This window comes from Psammomys obesus, unplaced genomic scaffold, assembly GCF_907164565.1.
Source record: "Psammomys obesus unplaced genomic scaffold, mPsaObe1.curated_primary_1811, whole genome shotgun sequence".
NCBI classification, from domain to species: Eukaryota; Metazoa; Chordata; class Mammalia; order Rodentia; family Muridae; genus Psammomys; species Psammomys obesus.
Genome location: NW_026596051.1, coordinates 30,726,540 through 30,747,161, shown reverse-complemented (window position 1 = coordinate 30,747,161; position 20,622 = coordinate 30,726,540). Strand labels below are relative to the sequence as shown.

At 36.7% G+C, this 20,622-nt stretch overlaps 1 protein-coding gene across 1 annotated transcript in view; it reads right to left on the bottom strand.

The window, feature by feature from the left end:
• Slit2 (slit guidance ligand 2) overlaps positions 1-20,622 on the bottom strand; it is a 104,623-nt gene that overhangs the window by 30,672 nt on the left and 53,329 nt on the right. The window contains exons 21-22 of the mRNA XM_055624092.1: positions 19,051-19,190; positions 2,498-2,591 (exon numbers count right to left, since the gene is read on the bottom strand). Of these exons, the coding sequence (XP_055480067.1) occupies positions 2,498-2,591; positions 19,051-19,190 (234 nt within the window). The remainder of the gene's footprint in view (positions 1-2,497; positions 2,592-19,050; positions 19,191-20,622) is intronic.

Here is a 20,622-nt window from a genome sequence, read left to right as displayed (position 1 = left end):
AAACATAATATATGTATCTATAATGTTTAGGACTCTAAATGCTGATAAGAATTATGTATTTTTGAAAATGTTGCTTATGGCATATTATACTCTAAAAATATCTCAAAGCAATTCAAGAGATTTATAGAGTGTATAATAAAGCACGAAAAGTAAAACCAGCTCTGTTAGCTTAGTAATAAGAAAATGGAATTGCAGTAATATTACAATTGTCCAAACAACAATTCTCAGTAAAGATTTTCTCCACCAGCTTCCTCTTGTTTGGTTTTCAAGACCATTTTCTTACTGCAGCTATGCTTCCCACAGTGTGCAATTATTTATAAGAGGGAGTAATAGCCCACACTCTGACTTAACCTGTTTTCAGCTCAACTACATACAGCTATAAAATGAGCTCGTGAATTGCTGACTGGTAAAAGCCGTGGGCCTTCAAATCAGTCCATCTAGATTCCAGCAAGGCGTACCCTTGAGAGTATGCAACCTAATTGCTAGTATTAGAAAATACTTAAGAATCAAGCCCTTTGTTAAAGGCAACCTCTCCTTGTTTAAAATTGTTTCCATTAAGTCTTACTAATAACTTGTCTTAGAATGACACAAAGTCCTGTGGAACCTGTTTGTTAGATACGGTGTCCCAGGAAACCATCCTTGTTAATTCTTTGCAAAGTGGTGATGTTTGCTCCATATAAGTGATGTAGTTTTGACTTGCCAACTTCAACTGTGGGCAGATCAAAGCCACTGGGAGTTAAGGCAATTTACCTACAGAGTTTGGTAGAATAAAATGCAATGTAGCATTGTGTATAAAATAATTTTTAAAAAGTTAACAAGACTTTTAGTTTTTGGCTAGAATTGGAAATTAAAATATAATAAAAGACAAACTGAGAACTACATCCCCCCTTTCTTTTTTCCTCAAAAATATAATCCTGAAGATAATCAGGATGTGCTACAACTATATCCATGCATTCTAAAAATTTAGATTTTAAAACACATTGACTGATAATATTGTCAAAAGAAAATTCTATAGTTATTTTATTCAGTGTAACCTTTGAAAGGCAGCTCTGACCTCACATTACTGCTTTACTCTGAATTCGTGATAATATGTTTTGTAAACACCAAATCCTTGTAGAGCTTAACAGTGTTATCTACTACCCTAGCTACTCAGGAGGTTAAGTGAACAAATCACAGGTTTGCACGTAGCTAAGCAATTTAGTAAGACACTCTCAAAATATAATTAAAAGTAGCAACAGACTGGAGATACAGATGAGTGGGAGGAACTTTGCCTAGCAAATGTAAGACTTTGGGTTGAATACTTGGCATTTTTTTTTAAGTCAAACTCTTAGATTTACAATTCAAATTACATTTGCTGGCAAGATATCTCCTGGACATGAGTGAATTTAAATTTTGAGTTGTACAACTATTGGGAATCTGGTCATTCCAAGAGAAAATTATATGTAGAGGTCCATAATGCTACAGAAACCCAACGTGATGTCATCACATGCTCCGGTGACTGTAGATGGGACTTAATCATCAGCTGATGGGGTAGAGGATGTCTTTGAAAGTTGTCTATAGAAGCACAGCTTCACTCCTGAATACAGTTGTGTCATCCCCTAAAATCGAAACTAACCTTGATTCCTAGCCAACTGTGGTATTACTAAATGAGAAAACCTGTTGGTAGGGATATGGCTTCCATGAACCACATAACTACAAAGTATCAAGTCTTGTTCCAGGTCTACAGGTACCTTAACTTGCAGCCTTTGCATAGCTACCAGACTTCTCTGGGCTAAACTTTTCTTGTGTTTGAAATGAAGAATTTAGGCGAGATGATGGTTAAGTTACTGCCAGCTCTAAAACTGCTGTTAGATCACTAAGGTTTTGCAAAGGTATCATCTAACTTGGTACGCAAGCATACCGAAATGCTAGGGGGGATAGAAATTATTTTGATAAGTTTTTTTTAGCTCCCTTGCAGTGTGAATGGGATGTACTAGATACCAAGAACAGGTTAGTAATGGTTCTTTTCAATAATTACAGAAAGAAAACAGACACAAACCAGGACTGTCCAGAGAAGTCTGGCCACAGTATCACAGTGTTATTCCCAGCCTACACAAGCAGGAGACTGTTTTAGATCATGGAATTTTCAGTTACTTTAAAGCCAAGTTCTCTGTTTTAAAATGAGCTTACCTGGTGCATGTTAGGAATTTAATTGAATTGGTCGTTCAATAAACTTAAGGGAGCTGATTCAAAGGATGCTCCATTGCATAGAGTACTTCCTAGCCATTGTGCTGAACAAAAGGATTCCCTGTTTTATTTTTTCATTGTATTAATAAAGGCCCATGCTGCATAGGAATATTTGCAAAACTGTATCAAGCACTAGCGTATATGCGATCCATTCTTTAATCTTTGGCAAAAAAAATGTGAAGCTAGGGATGGTGGAGGAGACAGGCTCCTCAAAGAAACCCCCAACCCAAGCCCCAACTTCAATGTGAGTCCCAAGTGGCTTTGGACTTACTTGAATCCCTTTGGTGTGAGGATGCACTTGGAGTCATGCTGGCAGGGATTCAGCTCCTGGGCACAGAAGTCCAGCTTTTCCTCACACAGTTCACCTGCAATAGGACAAGCAGTGTTAGTTCTCCTCTGAAGGAGCGCATGCTTCAAACAGGCTGCATGATAGCTCATGGTTGAAAACCAAGAAAAACAGGGACCTCCTTCTTAGGACACAGGGCCAGAAGATCACATGCCCAAGTTCAGTACTAGCTTTGAGACTGCTAACAGGTTCAAAGCCAACACAGATAAAGTGGTATGTGGCTTATGCAAGACACTTTAAAATTTATTGGATTAGGAAAGGACATTTGAGTGTTTTTCATTCTTCCCTCCCTATTTTTTTACATTTAATCATACATTGTTTTTAAATTGAGGTGTAACATATAAACAACAAATAAATGAGCATTATGAAACTATTCAAAAGTAATCCATTCAAAGTGACCTGGATCTAATACCCAGAAACACATCTATCCCTGTGCCTATAGCCTGCCTCACCACAGTTCTGGGTGGTCCCTACTATTCCCGGGTGACTATCATTTTGACAAGATAATGAGATAGTTGTACTTATTTTGATCTTAATATAAACTGGATGATTTGAAACAGAATAATTTCGTATTTTTTTTCCTTTAGCTTGGCTGATTATTTTGTACTTTTAGGTTTGAAAAAACTAATTTTCATTTCTCTAATGTCTTATAAATCTAGTTGAAAAACATTGTTTCTCTCTAAAAGACCCATGAAATACTTATTAACCACCCTACTGTGATATAAAGAAAAAGGGAGAGGGAGAGAGAGAAGAGCAGTTACTCCAGGACTATTAGGTTAATAAGCGTAAATTTTATCAATGAATGAAAAGTGAGAATATAACCAACTGGATTCTCAGCACTCTCTAACAATTGTAATTTTATGAATGAAAAAAATTACAAACATAACCAGGTAGTAGGTACTCTTTATAGGACTGTGTTTCTGATAATTTTTAAGAAAAATTCTACCAGTGATTTGTGCCATTACTCTTTCAAATCCATTCAGCCAGGTATCAGTCATTTTTTCCATGAGAATTTCTGTGTCTCTAAACCCATGACAAATGAGTTTAACCACATATGTGCATGGCTATGTACTTCTGAAATAGTTTATTTAATGTTTGTGATTTCAAGGACTACTGCTTAAGAAACTTTGTTGAACTGATTCATTATATCCAACATAAAGGAATGTAAAAATCATCTGGGGGAGCCAGGCAGTTTATAATAGTCTATATTGAAGAGTCTGTGAAATGTGATCATAAAGAGCGGCCATTTGAGATAAATAAAAGCATTAACTTTTTATGCACTTTTTAGTAATCCCCAAATATGTATTTGCTTTATAAGTATTAAGGAAGGGCAAGGTTTTTCTTTGTTGTTCACTTTAACCCTGGCCAAGCCAATGAATCCAGGGTAAGCCATAGATCATCAAGACGATGGCACTGTGATAGATGCTGTGGCTACTGAGATAATGTCAGCAGATCTGCCTTCAAGTGGTTCCCAGAGTCCACGCAGAGAAGATGCTGAGCTTGAAAAAGAATGCACAGACCGGGTCTCAGCTGTCAGTGAAAACACATAAAACGTAGAAGTGAACTTTCCTTCTTAGTGAGGAATTTCTCCCTGGATTCCATATGTGTAGGCAAGAGGCAAAAGAAATGCCTCAGGAAATGTTGGCTGAACAGATTGCTAATTTCTTTTGTGAATTATTTTAGAGTAAGCACTCCAACTTAAATTATAACAGCTTCCTAAAGTCATGCATGCATTTATCATTACATGAACAGCAAAAAAGTAGTGTTAGTCATTATAAAAGTTGTACATGAAATGTGTGTATGGGGGGGAGCGTTACATGGCTAAACATATGACTGATATAAGGGGGCTGTTACATGGCTAAAGTCATGACTCTGATATAAGATTGGCTGATTACTTCAAATATAAAGTAGTTCATTTTGTCACTGAGAAATGACACCTGCTGTTTGTGACTACCGCTAACTCACCTTTCAAGCTCCATCTACCCAGACTCTTGTCAGTGTAGTCTATCTGTCAGTCTACAAATTAATTCTCTGTGCTTGAGCTAACACTTTTCTTTTGCTTTAACAAGCTCCTCTTACATTTAAGCGGTGAATTTCCTCATTCATACTTGTGCCTGTGAAATGACTACGTGGTGAGACCGTGGAGTTGCGCTGTTGTAGATGTATTCTTTTTATTATTGTTGTTTATTCATTTTATTCCTTCACTGCCTGATCACACTGGGCACAATTCCTGGTGTCATTGCTTTCACCCCTTCCTAGGCTGTGATATATAAGGTGCTACATTCAAATACCATCTGCTTAACAAGCAACAGTCGATATAAGAGTTCCACCTTGCCTAGATATAGTCAGGTTAGGTTAGTTTTTTAATCTTTACATATTTTATTCTTAATTTTCTATGTAATAACTAAATCGCCATTAATACTGAAGGTAGGCTTTTAAGTTTGTACATCAAAATTTCCCAGACTGGATATTAAAATAAATGCCCTTCGTAGGCGATTTCTTTTATTACCTAATTGTATTTAATTCTGCTACATTTAGGAGAAGAGAAAAATTTAAAGTACAAATGCCATCTTGCAGTGTGAGTCTTAGGAGTTGAGTCTGGGACGAGAAATAAAATGAATCCTCTCGACAGGTGCTGCACTAAACACGCACATCACACCATCAAGCAGACACTGGACGAGAACAGCGTGCCTTTCTGTGGAAGAACACGGACAAGTGCTCCAGCCGGAGTAAAACCAGACTTGGTTTAGTGTTGAAAAGTTACTCGGCCCTCCTGACATATGAAAGTTGTCTCATTTAGGTTTTAAGTATATGTTTCCAGAGTTGTTCTCAGAAGGAAAACAACAGAAAATAAGGATGTGGAATTTTGTCTTTTAATGGTCATGAACCTGAACTAATAGCCATGGCTGCCCATCTTCTTGAGAGCATCATTTTCAAGATGATATAGTTTGGATTGTAATCTACCGACCAATCAGCATGTCCTTACATTTGAGAATGGGGTGTGAAAACCTGCTAGTTCAGAGAGGCAGAGAAAGCACCCAGCTGATATTTCTAACCTGACATGAGAAAACGTGTTAGTCCATTTGGGTTAGGGCAATATGCTTGAGTTGTAGTTTAGTGGCTATAACCATCTAATTGTCAAGACACAGCAACCCAAACAAACTTTAAGTTTGTGAATCTTGCTTTCTACTTTGAGTTCCTAAAAGGCCCAATAATAAAGTAATAGCGTGGGACACAGTGATCTCCCAGTATTTGAAATTTCACCTTTGATTAGATGAGCAAATTACTTTTCACCATGTGAGAGTTTTCAACAGGGAATGGGTTAACAGATTGTGTGGCTTTTGTGAACTGGAGAGGAAGGACTGAACTATGATGAGTGATGCTATGGTCGTTGCTCAGGAGAACAAAGACTGATGAATGATCTGCTGTATGTAGTCCTAAGAAAGTTTGCAAACAACATCTGTCCATGCCAGAACTTTCCAAAGACAACATACCATGTAATAATGTCCTAAATAGAGGTATTATTATTATTTGTGTTATGAAGCCATGCCTGGTTCTTTGATCACCTTCTCTGTGTATGTCTGATTTGTAAAAAAAAAAAAAATAGTTATAATGAAGAAATTCTATATCATGTCATACCATATGTGGTATGAGGGAGCAAGGGAAGAATGAACCTAAGATAGTATGATTCCATAAAGCCCCATCCTTGAGAAATAGCTGTAAATCATTGGTTACTAAACTCCATGAAAATATTTTCCCTGCATATTTTTGATACAATGTTAATATGACCATTGATTTTGGCTCACTCAGGACAGTCCTAATTTACATCTGCTGTTTCAAGATAATTACAGACTACTACTCCACTATACTTGCCAAATGTCCGTTTGGATATAAAATGTGATGGTTACTTCCTAGGTGGAGCAGTAAAATCTGGATCCTCAGAGTTTATAATGCTTCATTTGGAGTGAAGAATGATCTAGCATAAAGAGATTTTGGGGAAGAATTTATCCCCATTGGTGAAAAAAGCGTGTGTGTGTGTGTGTGTGTGTGTGTGTGTGTGTGTGTGTGTGTGTTACTTCCTGGAAGTCTTCTGTAACTATATGAAATATGAAACAATTGTCTGTTTGAAAAGAGATGGTTTTATTGCTCTGGGACTCTGTTCTTCATTGATAAAAGAGGTTTTAGAATTGAAGATGTAAAGTTTAAGTGTCTCTAAAATAGCCTTTTTATAAAAGAAAACTTCTAAAGAGATGGATAATGTAGATAGGAAAGTAACAGAGAACACTCACTGAGCTGTACAATACAACATTATTTCCTTCAGTTGGGGGAAAAATGTCAGCGTGAGCCCAGAGCCCCTGAAGTACCAATAAAGCAAAGGAGAGAAAGAAGTGTCAAGGCACAATGAAGGCTTTTCTGGGAAACAGTACGTTGAGTGGGCCGTGACTCCTGCTTTATTTTAGATATATATGCTCAACTGATATTACTACTGCTTTTTAAAACACAATGGGGATCTTTTGTTTGTAATCTTATTAATTCTCTCCTCACATCATATCTTCTTATTCAAATTTCTTACTGTAACTTATTGAAGTAGTCTTAATATTTATACCACATTCTGCCAGTTGTGTTTGTAATAATTCTTAATAAATACATAAGTTTTAACATTACCCCGTTTTTATTAAATGAGCTTTATTTAATAAATAATATTTGCTTTTTATGGAAATTCAGGGCAACAAGAATTTCCTATCAGATTCAGCCTTTGCACAGAGAGACCGACTGCTGCCTTTAGATTTTCTAAAGATGCTTTAGTCTCAAAACAGAGTTGCTAAGACACATAAACTTATCATCTTTCTTCCTCTATTTTTCAAAAATGTTTTCTTTCATTTTTGAGATTACAATATAATTACAATATTTTCCCTTTCCGTTTTCTCCTTTTAAACTATCCCATATTCCCCTTCTTGCTCTTTTGTAATTCATGGCCCCTTTTTTTCATTAATTAGTTTTACAATCATATATGTATATGCATATAAATGTATATTTTTAACTATATGTTCAGTCTGTATAATGTTAATTTATATGTTTGTTTTCAAGGCTGACCATTTGGTATTGGATAATCTCTCTTCCATGGGAAAGACTGTCTTCCTACTAGCATTTCTTGGTTTCCTGCAGTACTTTGATTAGGGTTGAGGCCTCCTGGACTTTTCTTCACTCGCTTTTGTATGCATATTGCCATAGTCCTTGTTATTCTCATGTTTAAGATGTTGGTGAGACTTAATGAGTTAAGCTTTTTACATTAGTAGAAGACACAGTCTCGCCTCAAACTCCCTGATCCTATGCTCTCATAATCTTTTTGCCTCTCTTCTACAAAGTTCCCTAAGCTTTAAGTGTGGGTGTTTTTTGTAGATATTTCTGTTGGGACAGGGTTCCACAACTCTGAGTTTAGATTGATTGTGGTTTCTTATAATGGTCTTTATCTGTTGTAAAGAGAAGTTTGCTTGTTGATGGGTGAAGACTGTACTTATCTGTTTCACCCTGTATTTTTAATGTAGACTATGTATGGAATCCCATGAACATGGTTGGGGTATGATGGTGATAACAATGAAAATTTGTTCCAATTCTTATGGAATTTGTCCTTGAGGGAGAGGGGAAAGAGAAAAGTTATTGATTCCACTATATTATAACCACATTTAACAATGCCTCTGGTTTGAATGCTAAGCAAGAAAGGTTCCTAGTGCTCTCAAAGGAAAATGTTATGAGAAAAAACAGACTGGGTTTTCTGAATGAGAGAGATTGAAGATGTCATCAGTGCCTAGGAATAATGTAAGAGATTCATGATAAGAGGGTACAGAGTGAGCCAGGGATAGCAGGGTTCCATAGGAGGACAAAATCAGCAAAAGCATATGTAACTTAATTTTATTAGCAGAAGTAAAACAAAGAAAAGAAACATTTCAAAAGGTGTGCTAAAGACAATGGACTAATTTCCAGAAAATAATTTGGTCATTTTGTGCCAGGATCACTATGTCCGGAATTTTGTAACTCAAATTCACTATTCCGACTATTAATTTATTTACACAAAATGGGGCAATAGAGAAGAGTACTTAATTGGTAGCTGAGTGACAGCCTATTCAAAATTTCCAATATACAGAACTATGAATTCCATTGAGAAATGTCTCCAACAAGAGGGAATGAAAAAACTATTACCTGGTGTTGTTGGATAATCAACTGTTAGTGCCCACGTTGGCAAACTTCTGTTATGTCAGCTAATTTATTTCTCCTTTTGCTTAAAAGCATATAGCCTGTGAATACATTCTGAGAATTGTGGATACACGAATACATGTGAGGGAATGAGAGGATGATAATAGAGGCTATTATTAAATCTGATCAGAGTAGATTTTTTTTTTTTTTTTGTGGCTGAATGAGTGGTATTATTACTACTGATATAAAGGAGAGGTAATACAGGACAGAGATCTAAATAACTGGGTTGAAATTCTAACATCAAACTTCATCAGTTATAACATTTGTAAATACAATTGTAACAAGGGAGGAAGTCTGTTTGGATTCCTAACAGAATCCCCAGGACACACACTTGTGCAAAGTGAAAGACATAATTATTTGAAACACTGTGTTTTCAGCTTTGTGTAAGAAAAGCCTGGAGAGATTGTGCTAATTTTAATATATTTTCATTACATCACTAAAGGAAGGTGTTAAAATAAGCAACCATGCTTATAAAATACATGGAATTTTATTCTTTAAAATATACCACGTGAGGGCATGGGGTTCCTTTAGGTACACTTTTGGAAATACACATTCCCATCAATCATGTAGTCAGTGGAAAAAAAAATATGTGGAAGATTTGTACTTGCTTACTGGCTGCTTATGAGAAAATATATTTTAAATGTTAAGGAAGGCATAGAAGGCACAGGTGACCTAAAGGAGAATGAAACAGCTGGAGACTGAGTTCTGAGGTACACATGTCTTGAACATTATCCTACATCAGTCATCTTTAAAATTTTATAATTTTACAATTTACTTCTCAGAAAAAAAAATGACAACTGTAGAAATTCAAGGTTAGCCCAGTGACAGAAGGTCTGTGCATGTTAACTCACAAATGGCATGTTTGAGAACGGTTAAGACGAACAGACCTGAGTGTTTCCTTTGCCAAGATATTTTTAATTAAATTTTTGTTCTTTTATATTACTTACAGTTTATTTACTTTGTCTCCTAGCTGTAGCCCCCTCCCTCATTCCCTCTCAATACCACCCTCCCTCCTTCAACTCCTCCCTACCCCTCTCTAAGTCCACTGATAGGGAGGTCCCCCTCCCCTTCCATCTGACCCTAGCTTATCAGGTCTCTTCAGGACTGGCTGCAATGTTCTCCTCTGTGGCCTAGTAAGGCTGCTCCTCCCTTCGATGGGGGTGGGGGAGAGGTCAAAGAGCCAGCTATTGAGTTCATGTCAGAGACAGTCCCTGTTCCCCTTACTAGGAAACCCACATGGATACTGAGCTGCCACATCTGAGCAGGGGTTCTAGATTATATCCATGCATGGTCCTTGGTTGGAGAAACCATTTCAGAAAAGACCCCTGTGCCTAGAAATATTTGGTCCTTGTGGAGCCCCTGTCGTCCTCAGGTCATACTAACTCCCTCTTCTTTCATATGATTCCCTGCACTGTGCTCAAAGTTTGGTTATGAGTCTCAGCATCTGCTTTGATACACTGCTGGGCAGAGTCTTTCAGAGGCCCCTTTGCCAAGTTTTAAAACTAAAAGCAGAATTTCAAATATATTATAGGTGCCCCATCAGTTCTCACTTGAGGAAAGCAGTCAGCCTTGGAACCCCTCAGGGATGGTTCCAGTAGCTACTGTTTATCTTCAACCCCATATGTAAAAGGGACTAGTGATGGCTTATGACCTAGGCATACCTCCTTGTAAAGTATGAAGATTTATTTTATTATTTTTAAATAAGTGTGTGTGTACACACTCATGCCTATCCATGCATGCATATGCACATCTGTATGGTTTGTGGTTGTGAGTGCAGGGCCTTTGAGACCTGAAGCGGGCACTGAATTTCTTGGATCCGACTTCAGGTGATGGTGAGCCACATGATATGGGTGATGGGCACTGATCCCAGGTCCTCTGGAAGCACAGTCAGCACTTTTAGTCACTGAAACATGTCCCACACACTCTAAACTAGCTCTTGATTATGTAATCTCCCTAACATTATGTAAAAGCAAATCCTTACTATGCTGTAGAGGATATAAACAACAAAAACCGCATAGGTGTGTTTATTCAAGCAATGATTTTCCTGATATATTCCTGATACCCGTCAGTTGTATGTTAAGGTAAGCAATTTGTAGCTATGAAGGACAGACTGTACTTAGGTTTTCTTCTTATGTGTCGGTCTAAGTCCGACTCATCATACACACAGCATTAAAAACTGTAGTTTTAGACATCAGATCATATTAGCCAAGTCAGTACATGTTAAGTCTCCCATGGAGATCGTTAGTATGCTGAGTAGTGATGAGAGCAATGAGTGACCCTACTTTTGCCCATCAGGGGTGATGTACAAACAAGTTACTGAGGACTCCCTTCAACAATCCACTGCTTTTGGGGGCCCACCATTCCAAACCTTGCCTTCTCACTTAGAAATAACTAGGTGAACTTCCATATATGACTGTGAACTATCCAGACGGCCTTCATTTTCTAAATTTAATGAAGTTCAGCTGTTTAATATAGGAGTCTAGGGGAGTGGTGAAGAAGACTGTGACATCTTGAAGATCCATGAGCTACTATCAGCTGTCTTCTCCGTGAAATGTGAAGCAAATGTAGTTTGCGCATGATGGGGGTCGTGCTATAGGCACACCCTGTGAGTTCAGCATAGAAAGGCTTAAGAGAACATGCTAGGCAGGCAGATTCCTACATGTTGCATAGGATGGAACACACAAACAAATACATTTTTGTTTGCGAATTTCTGTTTTCTAAATGGAAGTATCAATGCCTCTTCAATCATGTTTGATTCCATCACAGTGTGACCAGTGTTCATAGTGACAAAGTTTGCCTCTAGAAATACCTTTAGGTTTAGTTGTGAATCTATGTGAGATATGAGAAGCAATGTCTTTCTACCAGCTATGTCTACGACCTAATTTGAACCTGCAGTTGAGAAACACAGCTAGCATTGGCTGGGCAAACATGAAAGTACTTGGTAGGTTTGGTATCACTTTCATCATTTAGCAGTGTCCTGCTTTGCTGAGATATTTTCTCAGCAAACATCTTATGCACTTTTAGATGGGAAACACTTTCCTCTCCAAGTAAACAACTCTAGATAAGAGGTGCCTTTCAGTACTTCCTTCCTAGATTTCTATGGCTAAAGAATTTAGCTAATTTCAATAGCTACTGCAAGTCCCCCCCCCCCCCCCGCCAAAACAAAACAAAACAAAAAAACCTGACTCCCTTTTCAAAGTAAATAAATCCAAATGAGATGGAATAAGACTGGTTAAGTTAAACTGTTGTTCTGAACTCAGGGGGCACTGCCTGTGAATGGATGAGAGGAAACAGTTTCTCTGAAAGGTTTTCTGAGATTCAAATGCATTTGAGAAAGCTCTGAAAGGTTTGAATATGAATAGAAACCACACCACCTTGCAAGACTGCCAAAGCACTTTCTCCAGTTCACGTGGCTAAAGGAGACTACAACATTAGCTTTCCTTATTGGAAGACCTCAGCTATGTCTATAGCAATATTGACCTTGAAATGCAGACTTTGTAGATTTCAGTACAAAAGTAACAATGAGAGTCCTTATTATGAAGATATCACAAATTCTGAAAATGATCACAGAGCCCAAAAATACTGCCAAGAGTTCTTCAGCTTTCAACACATGTCAACTAAATGTCCAATACAATATGTCCTTCTATAGGTGTCAATATGGAAGAGCTAAGAGAAATGACCACCTATCCCTAAATATAGTCTTTTTATTTATATGAGCATAAAAAGTAAATCTTACAAAATAAAATAAATGTAGTGAAAGAATAGAAAGATTTTATGTACTCTACACTTTCCAGGGAGAGCTATCAAGTTCCCACTCTTTCACCTGAAGGAATGGCATCAGTTAACCTAAATAATGTGAAACCTATCACAGCAGGCCGCTCCCCAATATTTCCAAATTATAAAAAATTCCAATCTCAAGGCTTTCCTACAGATTCTTTTTATGGTTGTTTTCTCAAACATCTACATTGAGAACAGGGGTCATTATTCCTGCTTTACAGAAAAGATGTAAAGCATAGAGGACCTATTATAGATGTTGGTTCCAGGGTATGAAGATTAAGGACTAAGCATTTTCAGCCCCCATATACCAATATCAAGTGTTCTGGGGCAAAGTGTAGCCTCATTCTCAGAATTGTTAATTGTTTAGGTACTGATTAGGACCTTTCTCTAATTTGCAACTAATAAAATAAATTGCCCTTATCTGCTTGAGTTTTGGGACCATAACTAATTGTTTCAAAAGTCCACAAGGATGATTGTCTCTAGCAATCAGCTGGAACAGCATGGAAAGCTTGTTTTGCATAAACAATTAGCAATAATATGTGATGTGAGATGCAATCAAGACTGGAAGTAGTTTCAAAGGGTACTGGTTCTAGCGAAAGGTACTGTTACAATGTATGCTGTATGGGTGACTGATACTGCCAATTTACTCAGGTAGACATTATACTTACAAGGTGTATACTCTTGAGTAAGCACCTGTATCATAAAGAATTACTGATTTATAATGTTATACCTCAGCATTTTACTGTCCATATACATAGACATACAAATTGCTGCCATTTCAACCAACCACAAAGCTTTGTTTTGAAAAGAAAATTAAGTCAACAGGAAATTCTTTGCAATAACAGAGTTTTTTATAAACATAAGTGCAAAATGTAGTCTCTACATAAAACCACGTGGTGATTTAAAACAAGCTTGTTTTTGAGAATGTATACACATTGCTAATTAAGTGTATATATCCTGTGATAGAGTAAATTTGGCTGGGATCTGGAGGTACAGTTGGTCTTAGGCACAACATCAATTGCTTTTGTACTTATAAAATGGAAAGATGATACTAAAGCAAGCAAGTACTGGATACATTAGCAGACATAATAGCAAATCACATTTTAGTCTAAACCGTGAGAGGATTTTTACATGTTTGTTTTTCCAGCTTCACTCTGCACACACTATCAGTAAACGTGCACAGTAAATCACTTGAGTGCAGCAACAGGAAAGGAAGTGCTCAACACCAGATGAGACGGAGATTCTCCACATACCCTTGCATTATCCTTATAATACTGGAAGTGTTTCTTGTGTATCAGGACCCATCGAGATTAGCATATTCTGTTGGCTCCTGCACTTGGGACTTAAAATCTTTTAGAAACGTGAATGACTAAGAAGCCATGCTTTTAGGGGAAACTCTCAGTCTTTAAGGTACATGTTTGTGAAGATTCCAAGACATGCGTTCAGCATGGCTAATGATCTAACAATAGTATGTCCCCTTCTTGGTTCTGGCTTTGTTTAGGAGCCCAGTGGATTACAATGACGTTAGTGACTATGCAATAAACTTTCTAATGCCTTAAGAAAACTGCTTAGAATTAAATTCAACAAATTCACTAAATTCAGTAACATCAATTCGACAATGTAACCATATAAATAAATCGCTTAGGCTTTTTAATACTTATGTTGTAAGATGTTTCATATATAATATACTGTTTATGTATATAAGTATAGGAAACACATTATTATCAGCACATTATTTACATGTATATTGCAAACAAATATCTATGTATATTAGAAACAAATGTTATATGTACATATAACATTTATTTTTACCTTTACTATTTTTGCAGTGCTGGGGTTGGAACCAAGGTCTTACACATGCCAGCTAAGCCACTAAAAACCGACCCTCAACACCAATCATATTGTATAAAATGTTTCAGTTACTATACACATTTTCAGATTTTTCCACGGAACATGAGAGTAAAGATATAATGTTTTCATATTTATATGTAAAGATTATATAAAGTTTTTCATTATAAAAACAATATATTCCTATGATGATCTTTAAAAATGTAAAAGCATATAAACAAGTAGATAATATAAGTTCTTATTTTTAAACCCATTTTTTCTCACTCAGGGTTCTACCACAGCTTTCTTCAAATTGAGCAAGTGTATTTCATGAAGCTATACATACATCAAGGATCTACATGAATGATTTGACACAGCACTCTCTGACTTTGTCTCTTGTCAACATTTTTACCCAGAACACCTGAGGAATCCAGTAGTTTTAAATGACAGAGAGCTAAAGTGAAAACCATAATAGACTTAAAAAGAGCAACTAACCTTTTTCCACCTCATTCAGATTAGCAGCTGGCAGCGACAAAGACAGAAAAGACAAAAGACTTTTTACATTGCAAGGCAACAGTAGCACACATGAAGCCAAAGCGCAGCATTCACGACAGAAAAGCCGGGGTGAGAAAGCAAACTGGAGCTGGGTTCAGACTTCTCACCTACAGCCGGCTAAAGACACAAACACGGAGCAAGGAGAGCGAAAGTAAAAGCCATCACAGTGAGCCAGAGACTGGCATCCAAACTGGGTGACTGATACTGCCAATTTACTCTAGTAGATGTAATGTGAACATCCGGGCAGGGGCCCAGAGACACAATGGGAAAGTTAAAGACGTCTTTATATTTTTTCATAAGATAAATTCTGAGGATGTACAAACCCAGTTAATAAGGATACTGCCATTGTGCTGAATAATTCTAATTAATGGGAAAGCTTGAAATGTGACCAGTGTCTTTGCTTCTGTGTGACCCTGTGTAGGTAAGCTTATTGAAGACACACATCCCCCAGACCAATATCCACTGTTGCAAAACAATTTTCCCCAGATCAGCTCCAATTATACAACTATCTAAGAAAAGATTCACAGGGCTTCAATACTGTAAGCAAACCATATTTTTAATGTTCAGTTTATACAATTTGAGTTCATCTAACTTAAGCAATTCTTTGAAAACTTTCCTATAAGAAATGTTTTGATTTATAAAAAGTATATAACAATTATGATTTTTTTAAAATTGGAAAAAACGAAAAAAATCAAGTCCCAAAATCTCTGAAGCTAAATTAAGGATGCAAAATTATTTTTTAAAATAATATCACTAAATCCTTATTTCCCCACACTTCAAATACTGATTTTAATGTAGAATCACAAAGAACTAAATTAAAAAATTCCTAAGCATTACTAGCAAGGAGGAGTCTTCCAGCTAGGAGAGAAGTAGACCTAGTATGTAGAGAAAAACATATCTGAGTATTAAAGTGTATGTGGGATCCAATAAGGTTTAGATAACAGAAAAACACTATTGACCCATACAGTTTATGTTATCAATTATTTTTATCAGGAAAGGGCAGAGAATAAATCATTAACTACATGCTGTAAGGACGAAAAAAAAAACTCAAACCTTGCTCAGGGTTTAACTATGCCTCTATACATTTCTGAATGTATTTCATGTATTCAACTTATCTTAAGCAATTCTAGCTCAGATTCACAGGCTCCTTGTCATGTGCTGATTTTCTTGTCAGATTCTCTTTAGGTCTGAATTTTCTCCACTGATAACTCTAAGTCTCGACATAGATGTAAAAGGCAAGCATTGTTACCACAGTGATTTACAAGCTTTCTTGGTGAAGCCTTATTTGCTGTTATCAAATAGAATTCATGTTCTCATTGTATGCCTTTGAAATACAGAGCAAAAAAAATTTTTTTCAAAGGAAAAAAAAGCAACTGACAGCTTAGATGATTTTAAAACAATGGTAACATTATTCTATTCTGTGAGTATAGAAGGGTTTCTGTTCTCTGAACTCATGCTCATTAATCAGATTCCATCTTAGATTTAAAATAACAGAGTCATATTATTAGGAAATCCCTCTGTAACTGCAGACATGGATTAAACATGACACGGGATTCTTGATTCTGACTTATGCTTCACTGTAAGCAAAGGTCGCCTATATGCCACCAATCTCAGAATCTGCAGATGGTTGTTTGACATTCTGTAACTGCACTCATTTCAGATGTGCACAGAACTCTACAGTTAAGAGATGACGTAGGAATTCATCCCATTTAGCTGTCTTCTCTGTTGCCAAGCTGTCAAATCCTTCATGACCCAGGGGACTCAGTCCAATGTAATAATAAAGTTAGTATCTCTCTGCTCTATGCCATGCACAGTCTCCAATTCAATATTTGTCTTGAGACTTTGCCCAAATTAAGGTAAAGTAATATTTGTAATAGCTACAAGTAAAAAGAGTAATGGTGTCTAGGTGCTCTTACAAAACCAGATGGTTTATGGCAGATAGTCATGATAGGGTCCTTGCTGACACCTTTTGACAATTTGCCACATTTTGTCAAAAATTGGTTTGGCTAAGCTTTGAATCATTATGATATAGTAAAAATAATGACATATGACAGAGTTGGAGAAGGGAGATTTCATCACACTCTCAGAGGAAGGAACACGGAAATGAATTCCGCACGAGGGCATATAAGACCTTGGGAACTGAAGCAGAGCAGGTAAAAGGAAACTCAAAAACTGTTGTAAATTACCAGAATGAAAATTAGGAAATTGAATGCAGCAGGACATGCTCCAAAAGGGCGTGGATGTGTTGACACCTTACGCAAATTATCATAGAAAGACATACAAGGACCTTAACACACATGTGATCCCGAGCTTCAGTTACACCAGGAAGAGAGTGTATGTAACTTCCTGGTTTCTGTGCCCAGAACAACATGGAGAGCTTTAATTATCTTACAATGCCTGGGAGGCCATTTTCTCTGGTGGAATCAAATGGAGTGGGCTTATAGAAGTCTCAAAAATAAGTGGGTTCAAAAGCCTATTCTATCAGCTGAACAACAACAGGTAGAAAACCCCTCTGTCCTAGGGATAACTAAGAAACAGATTGTTTAAATGCTGAACTTCTTACACACATAAGTAGCCATTCCAATAGAGCTCAGTCTACCAGTTTTTTATAAAGGATTTAAATCTATGGCTTTCAGCTAATGGAAGAATCTGACATGTAATTCAGTGACAGAGGTGGGTAGGCAAACCTGAGTAACAGCTTAGTCTGTCTGGCATAGGTGTATTACAATACACTCACTATATTTTATTACAGTGAAGAATGATCAAATTCTGACTCCTAGCATGATAGCTATTTATGTATGTATCCATATATCTAATTTTCTATCTTTGTGTGTGTGTGTGTACATACGAATGTATGTATGATTTATCTACCCATCTATCTATCTGTCATATACTTACTTATCTATTTATCTATTTTTGTACTTACCTATTTATTCATGTGTCTATATCTACTAGTATGACTCCATGGAAAAGTCAACTTTAGAAACATCTAGGCACATATAGGTTGTCAAAACTGAACCTCATTACTCTATGTTCAACTTTCCCATAATATACCTTCCTATGAAAAAGACATTTAGTATAAGGAAAATTTTTGTATCTTTCATAAAAAACTTCAAAGATTATTTCTTTAGAACTCTGGGAAAGTTAATTATATAGATATGATCGTATTTGATATTAATCTTAGCTACCAACATTATTATTTCACTATCCAAAATAATTAACTATATATTATCATATTAAAATAAATACAACAAATAAAAACATCAGGTAAAATGAAAATGACAGCTTCAGAAACAATGACAGCTTCTGAGCTTCTGAACTTCTCTTTAGATATACCACAGCAGCATCCTCTTTTTTCTGTCATCCTTGAATGCTTTGTTAAAGTTGAAACTATGACACTATGACACTTGTTAAAATAATTATGACATTTCTTATGCATAGCCACACAAACCAACAGAATTCTTTCAAAATATACAAGGCAGAAACTTGACGCTGACTTTATATAAAATTGGTCTAAATGAAGAAATAAATAGCAATTTGAATAGTCTGGTCAGGTTTATCAACCAGTTCTTATCTAAACTAATTCTTTAATTGCTTAAAAAAAATGTCACATAAGACTTTCCAAAAAGCTCATCTTTCTGATAGAGATCCCATTTTACGACAGAACTTACTGGAGGTACTACTGGGGAGAAAGTATTGACATCATTATCTCAAAGGCAGAGTCATTTTTTTTTTGATTATGTAAAGAAATGCACAAAAATACATTGGCAAAATAGTCTGTAAAGGGAAAGTAGTTTGAATGAAAATGTCATTGAATCATGGGTCCAAAAGTTTCAGCATGACAGCATCCTCTTTGATTCTACAGATCATGGCTTTATAAGAATGCATGGGTTGGACTGAGCTAGCTGCATCTTTTATTTCATGGGACAAAACAATCTCTATGGATTTCTGTTACTACGATTAAGTCTACCAGTTATTGAATAAGCATCGCTTGTTAAATAAACATAACAGTGTAATGATGCTTTCAAAGCGATACACTGATGACACAACTTTCCTGTTCTTCATACCTGTGTATTCTGGTGGGCAAAGGCATGTGTAGTTGTTAATTCCATCAACACATGTAGAATTATTTTCACAATCATTATCTTCACAATCATCAATATTTACTTCACAGTTTTCTCCTTCAAACCCGTCAGCACAAGCACACCTAAACATCAGTGAAAGAAAGGCAAAAACATCTTTTGGTGGGTTTGAAATGTTTTTGGCCTGAATGTTTTTTATTTAATTATTATTTATTACAATTTATTTTCTTTGTATCCCAGCTGTAGCCCCCTCCCTCATCCCCTCCAAATCCCACTCTCCCTCCCTCTTCTCCTCCCATACCCCTCCCCCAGTCCACTGATAGGGAAAGTCCTCCCCTTACATCTGACCCTAGCCTATCAGGTCTCATCAGGACTGGCTGCATGCTCTTCCTTTGTGGCCTGGTAAGGCTGCTCCCCCTCAGGGGGAGGTGATAAAAAATCCAGCCCCTGAGTTCATGTCAGAGAAAACCTCTGTTCCCCTTATCAGGATACCTACTTGGAGACCGAGCTGCCATGGTCTACACCTGTGCAGGGGTTCTAGGTTATCTCCATGCATGGTCCTTGGTTGGAATATCAGTCTCTGCAGGCCCTCCTGGACCCAGATATTTTGGCTCTTGTTGTTCTCCTTGTGGAGTTCCTGTCCCCTCCAGGCCTTTCTATTTCCTCCGTCTTCCATACGATTCCCTGCACTCTGCCCAAAATTTGCCTGTGAGTCTCACCATCTGCTTTGATACCTTGCTGCATAGAGTCTTTCATAGGCCCTATGTGGTGGGCTCCTATCTTGTTCCCTGTTTTTCCCCCTTTCAATGTCTATTATGTAAATGTACCACAATTTCTGTATCCATTCCTCAATTGAGGAATATCTGGGTTGTGTCCAGATTCTGGCTATCGTGAATAAAGCTGCTACAAACATGACTGAGCAAATGTCCTTGTTGTATATTTGAACATATTTTGGATATATGCCTAGGAATGGTATAGCTGGATTTTGAGGTAGCACTGTTCCTAATTGTCTGATAAATCACCAGGTAGATTTCCAGAGTGGTTGTATAAATTTACATTCCCACCAGCAATGGAGGGGGGTTCCCCTTTCTCCACATTCCCTCTATCATGTGTTGTCCCTTGAATATTTTAAAATAGAATAAATATACACAATTACAAAGAACTATATGAAATTGGTTTTTTAAATGCTTTTAAATTATATACTTTAAACAGCAATTTAAGGTTCTAGCTAACAAACTAGAATATGTTTAAAAAGAAGAAATTATGAGTGTTACAATATGGTGAATGTCTCCATGGTCTTAAAAGTCAATAAATCTCAATATAATTAAAGATAAGCAAAATTTTCTTCACTGCCCCTAGATAAGTTGGGTATAATTCATACTTTCTTCTTTTTTTTTTAATAAATAAGAACTGATTTAAATAGTTATGTGTTTACTGTTTGAGAATTTCTTCTCCTCCTCTTCTTCTTCTTCTTCTTCTTCTTCTTCTTCTTCTTCTTCTTCTTCCTATTAACCATTCATTCACTTTGTATTCAGTTGTAGCCCTCTCCCTCATCTC